The 17,431-nt window shown below is 44.6% G+C and overlaps 2 protein-coding genes across 4 annotated transcripts in view; both read right to left on the reverse strand.

The window, feature by feature from the left end:
- actn3b (actinin alpha 3b) overlaps positions 1 to 6,020 on the reverse strand; it is a 33,854-nt gene extending 27,834 nt beyond the window's left edge. Inside the window, exon 1 of the mRNA XM_073475118.1 lies at positions 5,641 to 6,020. Coding sequence (XP_073331219.1) covers positions 5,641 to 5,775 — 135 coding nt within the window. The 5' untranslated portion in view covers positions 5,776 to 6,020. The remainder of the gene's footprint in view (positions 1 to 5,640) is intronic.
- A 495-nt stretch (positions 6,021 to 6,515) lies between these two features.
- On the reverse strand, positions 6,516 to 17,324 carry rbm14b (RNA binding motif protein 14b). Of its 3 annotated transcripts, none has more exons than XM_073474872.1 (4): positions 17,230 to 17,324; positions 14,411 to 14,763; positions 13,074 to 14,124; positions 6,516 to 12,830 (listed from the first exon to the last, which is right to left on the reverse strand). In XM_073474872.1, the coding sequence occupies exons 2-4, from the start codon at positions 14,757 to 14,759 to the stop codon at positions 12,518 to 12,520; spliced, it is 1,713 nt and encodes a 570-aa protein (XP_073330973.1). In that variant the 5' UTR covers positions 14,760 to 14,763; positions 17,230 to 17,324; the 3' UTR covers positions 6,516 to 12,517. The 3 variants fall into 3 exon arrangements, with proteins under 3 accessions (XP_073330973.1, XP_073330971.1, XP_073330972.1); XM_073474870.1 differs by having other exon boundaries at positions 13,074 to 14,145; XM_073474871.1 differs by lacking the exon at positions 17,230 to 17,324 and adding an exon at positions 16,525 to 16,593 and having other exon boundaries at positions 13,074 to 14,145.
- Between the last annotated feature and the right edge of the window lie 107 nt (positions 17,325 to 17,431).

Consider the following 17,431-nt stretch of genomic DNA (forward strand, 5'->3'; position numbering starts at 1 on the left):
TTTTATCTACAAAAAGGTCAGAAACTGGTGTCCTCAGATCTCTTGTTTTGTCCCCAACCCAAAGATGTTAGGGTCATAGAGGAGGAAAGAAACCAGAAAATACTCACATTTAAGAAGCTGAAATCAGAGAATTTTGACTTTAACCACTCAATTGATCGGGAAATAATTGTTGATTAATTTAACGGTTGACACTAATCGATTAACCGCTGCGGTTCTACTTGCAAGTACTCCATTCAAAGACTAATTTTCCTCTCTTGGATTGTTTAGTTTGAATTTCTTTAGGAGGCACGAAGCGGTAAAACTCAAGTATTGGCAATTTAAAAAATGTGTGTAACAGAGAAAGGTTTTATCTCTATCTTTTCCATCCTGTTAAAGTTTACTGACATAAAGACACCAGAAAATATTTACATTTAAAAAGCTGGAATCAGAGAATCTTTATCTTGATTCATCAGTTATCTAAACAGTTGCCAAACAATTTAATACTGACAACTAATCAATTCATTATTGCAGCTCTGCTATACCCTTACATATTAAATATTAATATTATCTGAATATTATTTTTCACACATTTCTTTGCTTGGCGGTCTCATTTTAGCCCCTCAGAGAAGTCTCCGTGTGCTCCACTGGTCTGGTGGGTTAAAATATGCTGAGAGGTCCAGAGATCAGCTCGACTGGGTGACTGTTCCTGCACTGGGATCACATGACCCTGACAGAGTGAATCATGGGAGGGAATCTAAGATGCACCCCTCCCTCTCCAAGGTGCATCTTGGGATTTTGCACTGATGGCCTTGGTTTAATACGCTGAAATGCAAATCAGTTCTGCTATTTCTTTACTAGTGGTGCAAATTAAAACTCAGGGGAGGGAACGGTGTCTCTGAGTGGTCCCTTGCACTTCATTATGTTACAGTAAAATCACGTTATTTCAACCTCTAAAAAAGAAACCTGAGACCTGGATGGATACATCACATCTCAGATAAGAGTGCAACTTATATGCTACATTATTATGCAACAGTGAAAGGAACAAATGGCAAATTCAGTATTACTGGTCAGGTGATTTCAGTATTTACAGTTTAACTGTTAGCTCGTTGTCTCGCTCAAGAACATGTTTAGGTGAGGACATCAGGAAATACGTACGACAGTATTTGGCTTAATGTTTGGACATTTATAAAAATGTTTTACAGGCTACTTGTGCTTATAACCTTCAATGCAAACCACTTGCCATGTTTTGTTTTAAGCATTGTCTCACAAAACATCAGGTAGTAGGTGAGATCAATGACCCTGTCTGGCTGCTGCACAACGGGTCTGATTTGTTAAACTTCAAAATGAGATTAGACAAGAATAGATTTGATTACGTGGCACCCGATCTCTCATCGCCCACACATAGGGACATTACATTAGGGTGAGTGGATAAATATCACATTACTGCGTATAACTTTATAGCACTTGAATCGGACGATAATCAGTCTTTTTGACACTTCATTCATTTTGCACCCTGTGGAAAAGGGGGGAAAAAATGGTGGAAATATCTAAGATTTGACTCAAATCTAATTTAGAAAGTGTAAAAAAAAAAAGTAAGAAGCAAAGCCTTTCAAGTACAGTTACTGTTAATCCTGGAAATACATGTTTATTATCAGGCCTTGTGTAAAAATTACCTCTTAATCCGCCCTAAGACTGATGCATTAGTCACATCTGTTGTCATGATTATTTAATTTGTGTGATACTTACACATGAGACTGGGCGATAATTTACTATTTTATCTCTGCTTTTTATTGTATCACGACAACATTCTCATTTAAACTTAAGAATTTACAGGTTTTCTTTTTATTATTTCTTTCATTTCACACTAAAAAACTTGAACTGATGCGATAAACTTGACACCGAGTCACAACCTTTACAATTCTTTCGACAAACATCAGTTTGAACATGACAGAAGCCCTGTGTTAGTGGATATGAAGTAGATACTAAGCATTTAGCTTGTGGCTAACAAGTCAGCTTAGCCAAAAAGGCTGTTGATAACCCTATGTAATGGGTATTTATAGGTTAGTGCTCGGATAAGCTTCGTCAGTCAGCCAGTCATTCACTTAGTCAGTTGGCAGCTGAACTCTTAAACTATGTGAAACAGAAGATGTGGTGTGATTTTTTCTTATTTATAATATTTCAGCGCATCATACAAACAGATAAAGTAGCCAAACAGCAAAAACTACAAACATAGCTCTCCTTTTTTCTTTTTACAGATGGTGTTTTTCAGCCCTCTGCAGTGAGAGTTAATCTTTAAACAGCTATTGATCGCCCTCATGAAGCTCACTACTTTTTGAAGTTGTGCTCTAAGCTGTCAGAACTGCATCTGGGTGAAGCAGATATCAATAATTTTTGAGAGTTTATGGAAAGATCTGCTTCTGCCCCTAACCAGCCTGTTCGCCTCATCTCTATTGAATCAGCCTGACGGCCAATGCCTTTGTATTTCTAGGTTTACAGCTGCTTTGAGGGAAGAATATCGCCGAAGACAAGATGAAGCCGAATCTCATCCCTCTGTCCTTTCGTATCTCCTTCCATCTGACACCCTTTGCTAGATGCAATATCTAACACTGTTTTTGCCAACTCCTATCAAATAAAATCCCTGCACCAAATCAAGCCGTGAATCATTAAGCTAGCAATCTACAAGAGCTGCTTCGTGATAAATATAAACCAGTGCTGTACAATTCAGACACACACCAACACATGCCCAAGCACACACTATTTCTAATGTCCAGTATCAGATTCGGCATCACTGTGTGTTGACAAACACTTTACTACTGCGTCAAGTGGTGAGCAGCTTTTTCCACTGAAATTTCAAGGACAGAGGACAGAACAGGTGGCGCGAGGATTTCCTTTCATATTCATTACATTGCAAAATGATGCACTGGCTATATTTATGGGCTGATATCAGCTCCTTAAGCTAGATTTTACATGCCGAGGAGAGCATCGGGGTACCATGACCTACTCCCCAGGGGGGTTGATAAATGAAGACCAAAGAGAGGGGCTTGCTTTGCTGGGAGAGGTTTTTCAAGGCCCCTTATATCATCTTACATTCAAAAGATTGACAGGGGCATCAGACGAAAAAAAAGAAAGTTACTCCTCTAATAGACAAACGTGCAAGATTAAGTATGCGACAGAAAAAGTGAGAGAAGTGATATTTTCAAGAATGGTAGCAAGAGGAAGTGCTCCACATGACTGGAGAAAAGACAGACAGGAAAGCGAGGCGAGGGGGCAGGGAGGGAGGGAAGTCGAAGACGAGCAAGTTGAAAAGTATTTTTAGGAAGATGTTTATTTGTAGGTCCGTGAAACTAACCCGGGGTGTATATCTACCAGCCTTGCCATCTCTCTCTCTCTCTCTCTGTTACCATCTGTTGAGGTCTCTCAGCCTGTCACGGTGCTCTGGCTCTATAGGCGGGGGACATTTTGCACTGACAGAACAATTCTGCAGATTCACAGCAAAAGTACCATCTGAATCTGAACATGCCCGTCAAAAATGCTGCTGTTGTGCTTCTCTATGCTGTAATGCACCACAACAGTGCGGATTAGGCGTTACTAGGTTAGATTAGATTAGGTTAAAGTAGATTAGAGCGGATTAGACAAGATTATCCCTGTGGTGGAATTGTCTTGTGACGGCACAAGCACAAAAATCGAAATACAAAGAAGTAAAATGGATATCAATTGGTCTGGATGCATTCATTTATCTTTACACATTTAGAATGGACAGATATCAACTTAATATTCAATAATATCAATCTGATTATGTTTACTGCTGACATTTCACAAGTTGAGAGACTGCGGTATTTGCTAGAGAGGTTGTAAATTACGATAAATTAACATGAGGAATAACATCTTACTAATGTGACTAAACTTGCTCCAATACAGTACTGTCTGGATCATCTGACCAGTACCTAAAGACTTTTTAAAAAGCAGGAGGAAATGGCACACAGCAAGCAACTGTTAAATTGCACTAAGTGGAAACAGATGAAAAGGTGAATTTGACTTTTCCTGTTTGAGACACAGCTGCTCTAAGACATTTTCATACTTCTGAAAGACTCTTCTGGATCAAAAAATATTACACGTTTCATAAATAACAATGATTTTCCCTAGTTGTGACTCTTCAGCCAACAATAGATGGTAACAGGAAGTGACTGTGATTGCTTCTATGGGTAGATGTAATCAATATAAATCTGAATTCATATTGTCGTGCATATAGGTAAAGAGATCTTGTTTTTAAGTAACCATGCTACTCACATTTTCATATTTTTGCACAATGAGTTGCTATCTTGCTATTTGGTTAATAGTACTTTTATTGTGCAGCAAATTGAATACTTTTTTGTTCAAAATATACATAAAAGTTTTCAAAAAGATATAGAAACATCTATAAAATTATGTTAAGTGTTGTCAAACTGCCTTTTGTGCTTGAATTTGTCTTTGCTAGCTAGTTTGCTAGTCCTATGACTCGGACATCATGTTAGCTAACCTAGCCACACCCAAGCCTAAAATCAAACTTCACCAACCTTAATATCAGAAAGTTTGATACTCAGAAAAAGTTATAACTTAATGTTACTTCTAAGAAATACTTAATTATCTACCTGAGAGCTATTTTCAGCTTGAACTCCAGGATGTTCGCGGTGGAGGAGGAGGCTACTGTGGTCTTTGAACACGGTCATCCAACATGGCGGCCATGGCGGAGCAAATTGTTTATCTTTAAGCGAACTTAGCAAAGATAAAGATAAGATAAACACTGACACATTTAAAGGGCAGTGTGTGTGTCGGGTGAACATTTAGCTTAATGATAAAACTGTAAAAACCATCGGAAAAGTTGTTTCTGTCCCAGTTTTGCGGCGGCTGACGTCACCTGCGTCAGTTGACAGCTCATTAACTGCACCTGTCGAGCTCGTCCCTCCCCGCCGCTTGTCACCCAGGCAACGGGTGGCGCCCCTCCCCCTGGCTAGCTTAGCGAGGCTGATAACATTAGCTAAAATAGTCTTTTCTTTTAGGAGTAGTTTTTTTGTTTTTCTTGTGTGTTCAGACTATTAAATTCAGTATTATTAAGTAATTAGTAGTAATGCTTCATAAAAAAAAAAATGTAAATTACACATAAACATACATTTATCGGCCGAAAACAGCTGATAAACTGATGTAAAAATCAAAAATGACTGTAGCTTGGGTGAGTTCCTCTATCCTTCTCCTTCAAAATAAAATAGATAATACATAACTAATGTTGTTAAAACATATCTGTTAAACTAATGCAGTAATTATTCAAATGCAGGCTAAAGACTGGGGAGGGTGGTTTTATATTTAGACAGCCTTCGCAAGGCAATCGGGGGTAACTGAAAGACAACACTGAGAAAGTTCCGCGGCCTAAAATATCTGCCCACACAGCGTCCAGCAGGACTGAAGTGCCAGGTGCGAGGACAGCTAAGGCGCAGATGCCCAGTTTTAATGTTGGGCTGTTTTAAACTTTACACCAAGGGGAGGTCAGCGATTTGGAAAAGCACACACAATGTGTCATGCTAAAAAAAAGCGTGAAAAGTCCCTCGTTGAGAGTGTGAGGGCGTTGGGTAGATTCTGTGCGTAATTACGCACGGCGGCACAAGCGTCCCTAATTCCAAAAAAACTTACCTTCCTCTGCTGCTTCTCCCAGGCGGGGTCCAGCAGCAGGTCCCTGTCCCAGTCGTCCTCCTGGGTCATATACGCTTCTTCATGGCTGATCGTGTAGGAGTTGCTGTATGTCATTTGGGTTTCGACAGCTGTCATCGTGCCGCCTTTTGTCAGGACTTCTCAGGTCCCCCTCAGCTTATGGTAAGAAAAAATTAATCAGCAACAGAAACGACGAAGACGCCGTGAGGGCAATAGCCTCCTCGCTTTCGGGGGGGGAGAGAGAGTTAGGGGCTGCAGAGACCAGACTCCACTGGTGCGAGGTGCCTGTGCGGAGGTGGTGCTCCCACTACCAGAAGACCCTGCCGGCCGGTGCTCCTTTCCTGGTCAAAAGTGGCACACGTGACCGCACCCCAATAAGTATGGGAACTGACAGCTTGGGTATCGGGTTCTGACCCTAAAAAGGTGTAAAAGGCGGGGTAGTGCCCCGCTAGCAGGGTCAACGGGGCTTGTGAGTGGCGAGGAGGGCTGTCAATTACGCCCCCTCGCACCAGAGAGGTTTTTATGGCCTGTGCAGTGCACCTGTTGCTGTTAGTGACTCTCAATGGCAGACCCAGGCCTACCTCAGAATCAAAGAACTGAATCTCAATTTGTCAACAAATAACACTAAAAAGCGGTTGTTTAAGTCATTTTGGAGAGCTGCCAATCTGAACGGCTCTCCATGCAGAGTTCCTCTGGGCTGCAACTCACACCATCTTATTCCACACTGCACGTAAATGCAAAACCTATACTTGTTTATTTTCTATCATAAACAAAAAGTCTATCATTAAATATTCATAGCATTCAGTATCGGTCGCCTCAGTACATCATTTCAATTAGAATAAAGGAGATCGAGGCACTTTTATGAGAAAAAAAATGAATTTATTCATGATTTGCATGCAGACTGAAAAAATGCCTCAGAACGTCTAGAAATACAGGTCAGAAGGCATATATATGCATACACAACCTTACAGTATAATTCATGATTATATCAGGATTTGTCATTCACAGTAAACATGTCGATGCAAAGATTTCATCTAACATTCATCAACTAAAACCCCCCCCTCCCCCTCAATCCCATTCGGCTTTGTGCTGGAACAAATTTCCTTGAAATCAGCAGATCGGGATTACTATCCTCTCGAGGTGACACTCCTTTCAGTCACCCTTGATGTGTCTTTGGAAACTAGAATGATTTATATTATAATTAATCAGGCATTTAAATGTAACTACACTCTGCTTGGTCCATTAACCTACTTGAAGAAGCTTAGCTACTGTGTGACTATTTGTGGTTACCATTAGGTACGTGACTGTGCTACTTCTGAGCTGAGGGAATTGGATGCGGTTGATCACTGTAAACATAATTGCGACATTGTGATACTTGATAATAAAATGGACCAATGAAAAAGGGGGGCGGACAAAATAATATGAACACCTGACAATGTAATGCAAGCCGATACACCACCATCATACGTTGAAGCATCAACAAATGCCAATTCTTGAATAATTCTCAAACATATTAAACTGTGTATTGAACTGCATTAAATCCCGCAGGTGTCCACGCTGTCTTCACCCCCTGTGGATGAGGTAATGGTTGAGGTACGACTCTACCGCTAATCTGATGAAAGGATGAGCAGCAGCAGAGTCTGATACATGTAATTCACATCTGTGCTAGAAGAGCTAGAATAGTCTTAGTTGGTTACTGAATCTCATTACTGCAAACTCAAAAAGGCAATATGGTCTATGGGTTGTGCTCAAACCAAACCGGGGTGTGCTCCAGGTGCACACAAACTTCTCAGCTGACACCTGCTACGGGAGAACAGATGCAACCTGTGGGGATCCCATCAAGACAACACAATACAGGGATGCGCGCACAAAAAAAAGCATCTGGATTACAGTTCTTCAGCTGTCCAAAAAACCACAGAAGGCAGGGGAGGGTGGGGGGGAGAGTGGGTGAGGAAGTGGAAGTAATAGGGGAGGAGGCTGCAGCGAGCTTTTGGCTTGTCAGTACGGTGCGACTGTGAATTCAGAGCAGGGGAGTTTTTGTTTTTGTTTTTAAAAAAAAAAGATGCGTGGCTGCATTCACCCAAGCACGGGAAGCCCAGAGACTCGCAAGCACCCCGAAGAAGCCTTTAGTGAGGAGTTGGGAGAGTGTGGGGAGGGGGGAGGTATGAGGTGGCTGGAGGAAAGTATAATTGGAGCACCAGGCGCCCTGATCATGGAGGCCGGAAGGATTCTGTACCATCTACTCATTCAGAAGCTGCTTTGTTTTTATGACTTGACACTGCGTTGTTTTTCCTGCCTACATGTTCAGTAATTTGATGCTGTTAAAGGGAGCATACACTGTTTTGGGTGAGTTCTACATTTTAGCAAACAAAGATTTAAGTGTAAGTGACACTTCAGAGGCTGGATATACGATAAACAATAAAATGTCCAGTGTAAAAAGGGCCCTTTTTTTAAATAAGATTCTGGCTATCTATTATGGCATTTAACAAAAAGGGTCCTCCAAGATCAGGAAGGTGAGGTTAGGGAGCAGCTTTGAACAGAGGATCCTGCCACTACCAACTCACCTTATAATCAACTCATCTATTCACTCCTCTCCTTCTTCTTCCCTTTCCTTCCTTCCTTTCCTTTGTTAGGCAACGCCCTCTTTGTCTCGACTCCGTCTGGCAGCTGTCAGAGCAAACACGTTTTTTGACATACTGAACGTGTGGGATCGTGTGTGTGTGTGTGTGTGTGTGTGTGTGTGAGAGAGGCTCTCTATCTCAGCACAATCTCGACAGGTAAGAACACATACAAGTCACTCAGAGCACATATCCAGCCAGTCCAGCTGATCCCAGTATTAGAGGAAAAAAAAGAGCTGCCGTACCAGAAAAGTCCTATAGGAACCCTGAGATTGATGAGAATCTACAGGTCAGACTGGCCTCATACCTAGGCCTATCTTATAGGATGTTTCTGATTGGCACACAGGCTGTGAGGGACCCAAAGGTAAGAAAATTGTTGGATTGATCACCTAAGATGTAATGGAGCTAAGTTCTTTTGGGAAACAGGAATAAAAGATCCTTCCCACAGCCTTGTGGAGCAAACCCAGCATTCAACAGGTTTAGCAAAGCGACTTGTCCAACATTGAAGTCTCTCTGTGTCATGTTACTGAGTCCGGCGGCGGGCCACCACACATACACTGTCCATTGGCACGCCCAGGCCTCTACGGTAACAAAGGAGGGTGGGGAGGTTGGGTCAGGTGGGTGGTTCTGGGAAGTTGAGTCCGAGCCAGAGCCACGAACCCAGATCCAAAGTGGCGACGGCGGTGGCGGCGGAAAAAGCGCTGTGTGTGTGTGGACGGCGGAGAGGAGAGGCGCACAGGGACAGTCAGGTGGGGTTGAGGAGGAGGAGGAGGAGGAGGAGGGAAGAGGGAGGGGTGGAAGGAAGGGAGGTGGGGGAGGAGGGTTGGTTAGGGCGGCGAATACGGCGGTGGAGAGGAGTTGACTAGCGGGCAGGGGAAGGGGGAGGGCGTGTCCGCATGTGCCAAGCCTCACCAAACACCACCCAAAAAGTTCTTTAGACATCCATGCTCGCTTTCTGTTTGACATACACAAACACGCACACACTCCATCACACTTTTTTTTATACACTAGACAACAGCGGACAGAGAGGGCACAGTCAGTCGCCTTGTGTGCTGATGCGAGACAGGACTCAGTCTTGTGAAAGGGGGTCCTAGCCCACCCCACCCCTTCTGGAAGGGGGTACTAGCCACACCCCACCCCGTACGCCACCCCCCCACCGATGGCACTGCCATTGCAGCAAGAGGAGGGGGAGTTACGGAGCGGGGAGAGGGGGGGAGGTGGTGATGGCGGAGGAGAGGAGGAGGGGGAGGGGGGGAGAGTGTTTGGTCAAGGCACAGTCAAAGGAGGGGCGGCAGGTGGGGGGGAGAAGGGAGGTCAGTGCTTTTGTTTTTTTTTGTTTCGTTTTTTGATTTACCTTGGTGGTGAGGAGAGAGAGAACAAGTTCCCACTGCGGTGGCGTCGCGCTAAAAGTCCTCCCCATGGCTCACGTTGCCACGCTCACGCACGGCTGCACGCTGGCCGTTCCAGGTTGGCACGGTGACCTAATTCAGTTGAGATAGTTAGTTCAGAGCTGGACTGTCGCGGGGCTTTTTTTTTCTTTTTTTAAATGCGGCAGAGTTACAGATTATCACACATGCAGGTCTGAGAGTAGAGTGGACACAGAGACACACGGAGGGGTGGAGAATTTGGTGCAGCAGGGAGAGACCAGACCAGACCAGACGCACACCCATCAACCCCAGGAACAGGACTGCTCCACAGATCAAAATGCACCCAGGCCATTCTATCTGTGTGCCTCTCCCCAGCTCTCAACATGATTTCACAGCGAGAGTTATTTTCTGCATGAGAATCAATTTAAAAAAAAAAAAAAAAAGGACTGAGCCTTTTCTTGCCAGAATTAAATACTGAGGTGCTTTTTGGTCAAGTGCAAACCCCTTCAAAAGACTTTTTTTGGTTTGCACCCAGTTTGAGAGACTGGAGAGAGAAAGGAGCACCAACCCACACTTACCCTGACCAAAGAGAGCAAAGCTGGGCCAGCATCTACACCTGTCTCCCCCTGGGTCCCCAGTCAAATGGGTCTGGTGGTCATTTTACACAAGAGAAACAGATAGTGGAGAAGAACAACATAAACAAGAAGGGGAAATGTCCAAACCCTTTGCTTTCTTTTACCACAGTAGTCAGCCAAACATTCTTTATTATAATAATGATTATAGTATACATATTCTCAATAAAAAGCATGCTGATGTTTTTTTTTTAATTTTTTTTTTTTTTACTTCTTTTGTCTTTTTCTAAAAAAAAAAAAAGGGCAAAATTAAAATACCTCTCTAAAAAATACGGTCTCAAACATGGCAAACAAGACATTTCGCAAACCACATAATTCTACAAAGGATGCAACTGGTATGTGTTTGTATATACACAACACAGAAAGATTACACCGTGAGATGCAAAAGTCACTTAACCACTAAAAACCACACAGGGAGGGGGAGGAGGGGGGACAGCGAGGCAGTAAGGTGATTTCAGAGGGTATGTCCGTGTGTGTGCATCAGACCGCTGTCAAATAGTAGTTGCAAAAAACTTGTTTTAAGCGACTATAGAGCTGAACGGGTGGAATTTGCCACACAGGATAAGCTCATGAATGTCAAAAAGTTCAAGCCTTTGTTATCTTGATGCAGCAAACTCCACCTACCAGATCCAAACAACAAGATTGAAACAAACACTAAAACCTTCTTTGCAATCACAATCTGAAGCAGGTCTGGAATTCGGAAAAGTAAGATAGTCGGGTTGCAACTGAAAGACACTGCCCCATCTCTCGTTTCATTGGTGCTATCACCGTCGTTCCTGCTTAAAAACCTGCGGATAGTCGTGAACCCTCGAGGCTCAGTTTGTGGCTTTTTGAAAACCTTTACGATATGAAACAAATCTAACACAAGAGTTTAAGTCCGCGAGAAAGCTTCACTGCTCATTCTGGATACCAAGTTCCCCTTGAAATGATTAAAAAGTCAAAAGCACTTAAAAAATGGGAGATCCCTCCACGTAATGCACTTCACTCAAAGCTTATAGGCACATAATTGAGCTTTATCACATATCACGATTCCTAATAGGATGCAGTGTAAAGATCCTTTGTAAACAGCTCATTCAGTAGTCACACATGGGTTGTTGTTTTTTTTAACCATTTACAATTCATCACACCCCAGGTTGACTTTTACTACATGTAAACTACAGTAAAACAAACAAAACACAAACAATTTTTTAAAAAAGGCCTCTGAACACGTAGCAGGACTTAATTCAGAATATCTACAAAAGTCATTGTCACTGAAATCCAGCCTCTCCCTCCCTAAACTGCTGTACTTTCACGAGAAGCAGGAAAATAACTGAGTGAAAGGTGTGGAATAGAATAGACTCTACACTGAAATTTACTGTTAGAGGTAGGCAGCTGTGTTTAGAAAGAGAAAGAGAGGTGAAGGCAGTGTCTTCCAGTGTTGTAATTAAGAGTACAGAGGAAAAGGGTCGAAGAGAGATCCAAACATACAATACAGTACGTATTATGTGTGCTTTACTTTTTTTTTTTTCTGCAAGGCGCAGTCTTAGCGGCTGCGTTTGTGTGCTGCAAGGTCAGGAGCCCGCACATATCTCTCTCTTGCACTCGGTCACACATACTACATCCACATCGCATTCAAAACAAACACCCACCCCCCTCCAAAAACACGTCAACCTTGGTTCTGTTGGGCATGATGCAATGCAGCCAGTACACAATATGTGTTTATCTGACTTTCCATCTGGTTATAAATCATCAACATAAGGCAAAAAAGGTTTCAAATTAGCTGCCCTAACTGATCATCTAGGCCTAAGGAGGATGGTTGTTGTAAAAAACCAATGTCTTTTATCGTCAATTTGGCCTTAGAAAATCATAACTGGGTTGCGGAAATAAAGGCATATGAAACGACTGACTGGATCAGTCTAATACTGGCACAAGTGTGAGACTGGCACAATAAAAAAGTAAAACTGAGAAGCACAAAGAATGCCCATACAACAGATGGGAGACTCCCTTTCATGGCTGCACTGTGTGTATGCAAACAGGACCAAGGTTCGCTGATCAAGTCCCTCGTAAAGAAAGGTTAATAAACCGAGGAGACCCCAGTTTCAAACTCCGCCACATACACATGAGCCCCCAGACACACGCAAACTCACATACACACACGTACAGCTGCTGTAAGGTGTTCAAGTTTGGGGTGAAAGAGGAGATGGTGGGGTGGAGGTTGAGGGGCAAAGAGGGAAGGGTGGGGGGGGCAGAGAATTGTGTGCGACTATCGGAAGGGGGGCTCAGGCGTGTGAAGGGAGAGTTCGGGGCGGCGGAGGATGGCCTCCTTGCGCGTGGGCGGCGGCAACGGCGGCTCATACACCCTGGGCGCAGCTATGGCGGCTGCCACTGCCGCAGCTGTGGGGACCACTGGCCTGAGGGCATCCAGCGTGGCGACTGGCTGTGCGGACATCGTGGGTACAGCAGAGACTGCCGACACTCCCGGCATGCCAGGGATGGCTGTCATTGCGTTCGGTGGTGGGTAGGCATACTGGAACTGGGGGTACTGCTGCAGCTGCTGGTAGTACTCCGCATAGTACCTGAGGGAAGTGAGGAAGAGGAATAGAGAGGAATGGGTTTAGGTGGGGAGAGGAAGGTTTAGGTAGGAAGAGGGACAGCATAGGCGTTTATTGTGGCACTTGTGGGAGTAGCAAGAAAGGAATAAAGCCAACAAGAAGTGTGAAAAATGCAAAATAGCATTAATCAGCCGTGAGAAATGTGCCTCTAAGGTTGTAAAAGCATGACTTGCTGCATGACTCATGGGAATGTTTCAGTGGTCCTACCTGGCCATGGGGTCCTCTGCAGCCTCCACTGCCTCTTCTGCCGCTCGACCAGCTGGTGTGGGGAGCAGGGGTCGGCGCGGTTTGGCTCTCTGGTACATGAAAGGCTTCATCACCGGGTCTGGTAGTAGAGGCACCGACCTCCGTAGTGGACTACGGTCCCGCTCACCAGACTTGGCCGCAGCAGCTGCTGCTGCTGCAGCAGCAGCCACTGACTGCTGCTCGGCCACAACCTGCTGGCCTTGGGCAAAGTAATGAGCCTGTCTGGCTGCCTCAAAAATGGCTGTAGTAGGGTCCGCTGCTCCCATGGCGCTTATATGTGCGTAGGCTGGTGTGGCGGCACCATAAATTGCTGGAGATACAGTGTAGGCGGGGTTGACAGCAGCCGCTGCTGTTGGCATCTCTAATCCCGGAGCAGCAGCCAGATAGACTTGGGGGTTGCCCACAGTTGGGGTGTAAACTGGAGTACTGTAGGCAGCAGCAGCAGCGGCCGCAGCAGCAGCCGCTGGGGTTGCAGCCATCTGGCCGTAGATGTTGGGGGTCATCGAGCTGTACATTTGGGTGGCGCCTGATGTAAGAGCTGCCTGATTGGCCATCGTTCCATAAAGCTGATTGGCAACATTGGCACCATAAACCTGGCTGGCAAGGGCACCGTATACAGCTGGATTCACTGGGTTTCCATCAGTGCGTGTGCCTGTGGTGATCCCAGTGAGAGCTGCATATGTGGGATCAAAGGTGGAGGTGTTGTAGACTGAATTGTGCACACTTTGTTGGACTTGTAGTGGCAGGCCGGCGGCTGCAGCAGCAGCTGCTGCCAGGACTGCTGCCTGACTCTGGTACTGCTCCAGAGAAGGTTTCCCCACAGGGCATTCTCCAGCATAGTGGCCCTGCTTTCCACAGTTAACACAGGGGATTTTTCCTGTAGGTGCCTGCTTGCTGGGCTGGACCTTGGACAGCTCTACTGACAGGGGGCGGCCCTTAAATGAGGTGCCATGCAGGGCCTCAATGGCCTGGAGAGCATCTTCCTTGTTTTCCATGTGGACGAAGGCATAGCCTGCGGAAGAGGAATGCCTGGCTGTCATTGAGCGCAGGAACAACAGTTAGGATCACAGTGGCTTTGCCACAGGCACTTACTTATTGCTTCTACGAAAATGTGAATGTTGCGACAAAGAAAACAACCTCGTCCATCTTTACAACAAAGATGAATCTCTAACCAGCACTACGACATGACTTCCCTCATACGCTAGTGCCACAATTTTACTGACATCAAGCACAACTTGAGACAGATGTGACTGGGAGCATTTTAAAACTATTCAAATGTTAAAAGGGTCTTCACTCACCTTTGACTTTGTCACACTCAAGAACTTTTCCAAACGTCTGGAACAGCTGCTGTAGATCTTCAGTGGTGCACATCCCACTCAGATTACCCACAAACACTTTTGTGGAGTGCAGCGGCCTTCCCCTCGACTCCTCCACCACCAAATTGCGTCCACGAAATTCCCGTCCATTGAGCTCCCGGATGGCGCGCTCGGCGGCACCTTCGCCCTGCAGGTGGACAAAGGCAAACTGTCGCAGCACGCTGCAGCTGACCACCTGTCCGTAGGGTTCGAAGATGGCTGACAGCTCTTCCTGGGTGGTGTCCAAAGCCAGGTTGCCCACGAAGAGCTTCACTGTGTGGCTCTTGTCCATGGCGCTGCAGAGAAACAGAGACGTGACTGTAGTTAGAGAGAAGCAAGGGGATTAACTACACACTATAACTACTGGCTGCCACGGATGTAACAACTACTGAGTGAGCACAAAACCACATGTTTGTCTCTATCGTAGTTCTGATGAAGAGAAGGAAGGACTGGAGTGTAATTGTCTGAATACAGGGGTGGACTGCAGCAGACAGGGACATAGCTGACCCAGCTATTTAGTGTCTGTTCAGGGCTGCGAGGGAGGGGGAGCTGCTGACATGAAAAAACAACACTTGAAAGACATTTCTTCAGTGTGAAACGTCCGTTAATTATCCAGAGACGAGGCAGATAAAAGATTAAAGGAGCAGTTCACCCAAAAATGAAAATTCAGTCTCGAACAGATGTCGATGGAAAGTCAGGTGGTGGTAATCTTAGCCTAATCCAAGACTCGTTCAATAAAAAAACCTCAGTCGGTGCATGAATGAGGAGCCAGATTAATATTCAAATACCACACAGACCTCACATTTGCCTGTGAGTTCACCACTCAGGTCTGATAAACAGATTAGGTGAAACAGAGCAGCCTGGACACATTATGTCCACGAAGGACAGCTACTATACATATTTCCTATCTATTTCATGGAGCGAAGGCAGTTTAAAGGATCTCATTTGCAGTGTGTGTGATTACACATGCACCTATGAGTCACACTCGTACATAACTGTATGCAGAGCTGTGTCGATTTATCGATCAGTAGATGGAAAGAACATTCATTTGGCTTTGCACTGGGCTGCACAACATGGTGAAAAAGACAAATCGTATTGCGGGAATTACAGTTTTAGCATCACAATTTCCATTTTCACTTAAAAAAAATGTTTTAAATCACGACGGTGTGACCTTTTTTGGGTGGCTGTACCAAACAAACATGTTTTCTTACATCTGGGGAACAAAATTTGTAGAGCAGGACGTCTCTGCAGCATTACAGAGCTGCAATCTGGATAACACACTTGGCCACATTGTGATCTCGATGATATTTCGGTTAATTTGCAGCCCTAATTGTCAACAATTTGGTAATAGATTCATCATTTTAGTCATGTTTACTTGCATTTTACCACTGTACACCTTCTGCAGTCATTTAGAGGTTTTTCTTATTGTAAAACGGCCTTCAGAGTGGAAGGCAAAGGTAAACTGTCACTGTACAGGGAAACTTGTTTCTTTAACTGTGCATACGACGATAAAAGCTTTGAATTTGAACTGAATTTTGAAAGGATTCGCTGCTTTTCTTCATCAATTAATTGTAAATTAAGCGTCTTTGCATTTCTGTTGGAGAAAAAGAAGCAACTTGAAAACGTTACTTTGAATTCTGGGACATTTTAACAAGCAATTTCCACATTTTCTTAGACCAAACTATTAATTGTGCATCAGCGGATTCATAGATAACGCAAATAAAGAAGCATTTCACACCAAAATCCCAAAGTGAAAGCGCTGTGGCATTTATACTGACGATAATACAAACTTTCACACTTTGTGTAACGCAGAATGGAGCCAATTCCCCTTCGTCACAAGCTCCTAAAGCTAGAGATCAAACTGCGGTGTGTCTGTACAGGTCGGCCAACACCTTTTTCCTCCTCCTGAACAACCTTTTACAGCTGGCTGTAAATCAAAGGGCAAAGAGGGAACATGACACCAGAGAAGGACATTTCTATTTTCTGGTTTTAGGCTCCGGCCCGGCTGCTGTGCTGACTGACTTGACTTGACTTGAACACCACCTCCTACAACTCACAGAAAAACACACGTTGATAGAGATGCAAGGTCCAGCGGTGACCTGTACGTGTGAGGAGGAGTGTATACCCCCTCCTCTGTTACATATGGCTGCTGCTGCTGCATGAACACTGGGGTTCACGTGAGGCTTATAACCAGGAGAGGAGGGGGGAAGCTGGCTTTTTTTTCTGATGACGCAGCACGACGCTGAGTCAACACGTTTTTTTTTTTTGTTTTTTTCAACAGCTCGGGTTATTTCAAGGCGAAACAGATAAAAGACGAAAAAGACACAAGTTAAGTTGTTTAGACGAAGGTATGGACGGCGAGGCGGGATGCTTGCTGGTTTCGCTTTGGTGTCCAAAGCAACCCAAAAAAAATAAGAAACACAAAGAAAAAAGGCGAAACAACACACATGGAAACACTTCTCCTCCTCTGTCACACGGATTATAAACACAATATCTGACACAACAACTGGCTCTCAATAGCAGATTGATACAATGCAACAAGCATTTTTTTCTCCCCTTCCTCGCTCAGGACTGGATACAGTGTAACACCGACTGATTCCTGTTGCAACAACACGGTGCGTTAAAGTGTGTCGCCGCCGCACACCCGTCACAAACACCACAGCTTAAACACGATGTAATTACCTCCCGTGCGGCTCACGTGCGAATAATACTGCAGGAAAGAAGGCGATTAAATACAAAAAAAAAAGGATCTACCATCTTACCTAGGCGGTGCTGTGTTTCAAAATGGTAGCGCCTGCTTCCGTTTGCATGTCGGGCATACTGCTGGAGAGGCTGCAGAGAGGGAGGGAGGGGGAGGGCTGCTGCTGCTGCTGCTGCTGCTGCTGCACCCAGAGGATGCTGCTGCTGCTGCTGCTGCTGCTGCTCAATCCTCACTAAAACACTCAAATGACTCAAGCACACAAA

This window comes from Pagrus major, chromosome 10, assembly GCF_040436345.1.
Source record: "Pagrus major chromosome 10, Pma_NU_1.0".
NCBI classification, from domain to species: Eukaryota; Metazoa; Chordata; class Actinopteri; order Spariformes; family Sparidae; genus Pagrus; species Pagrus major.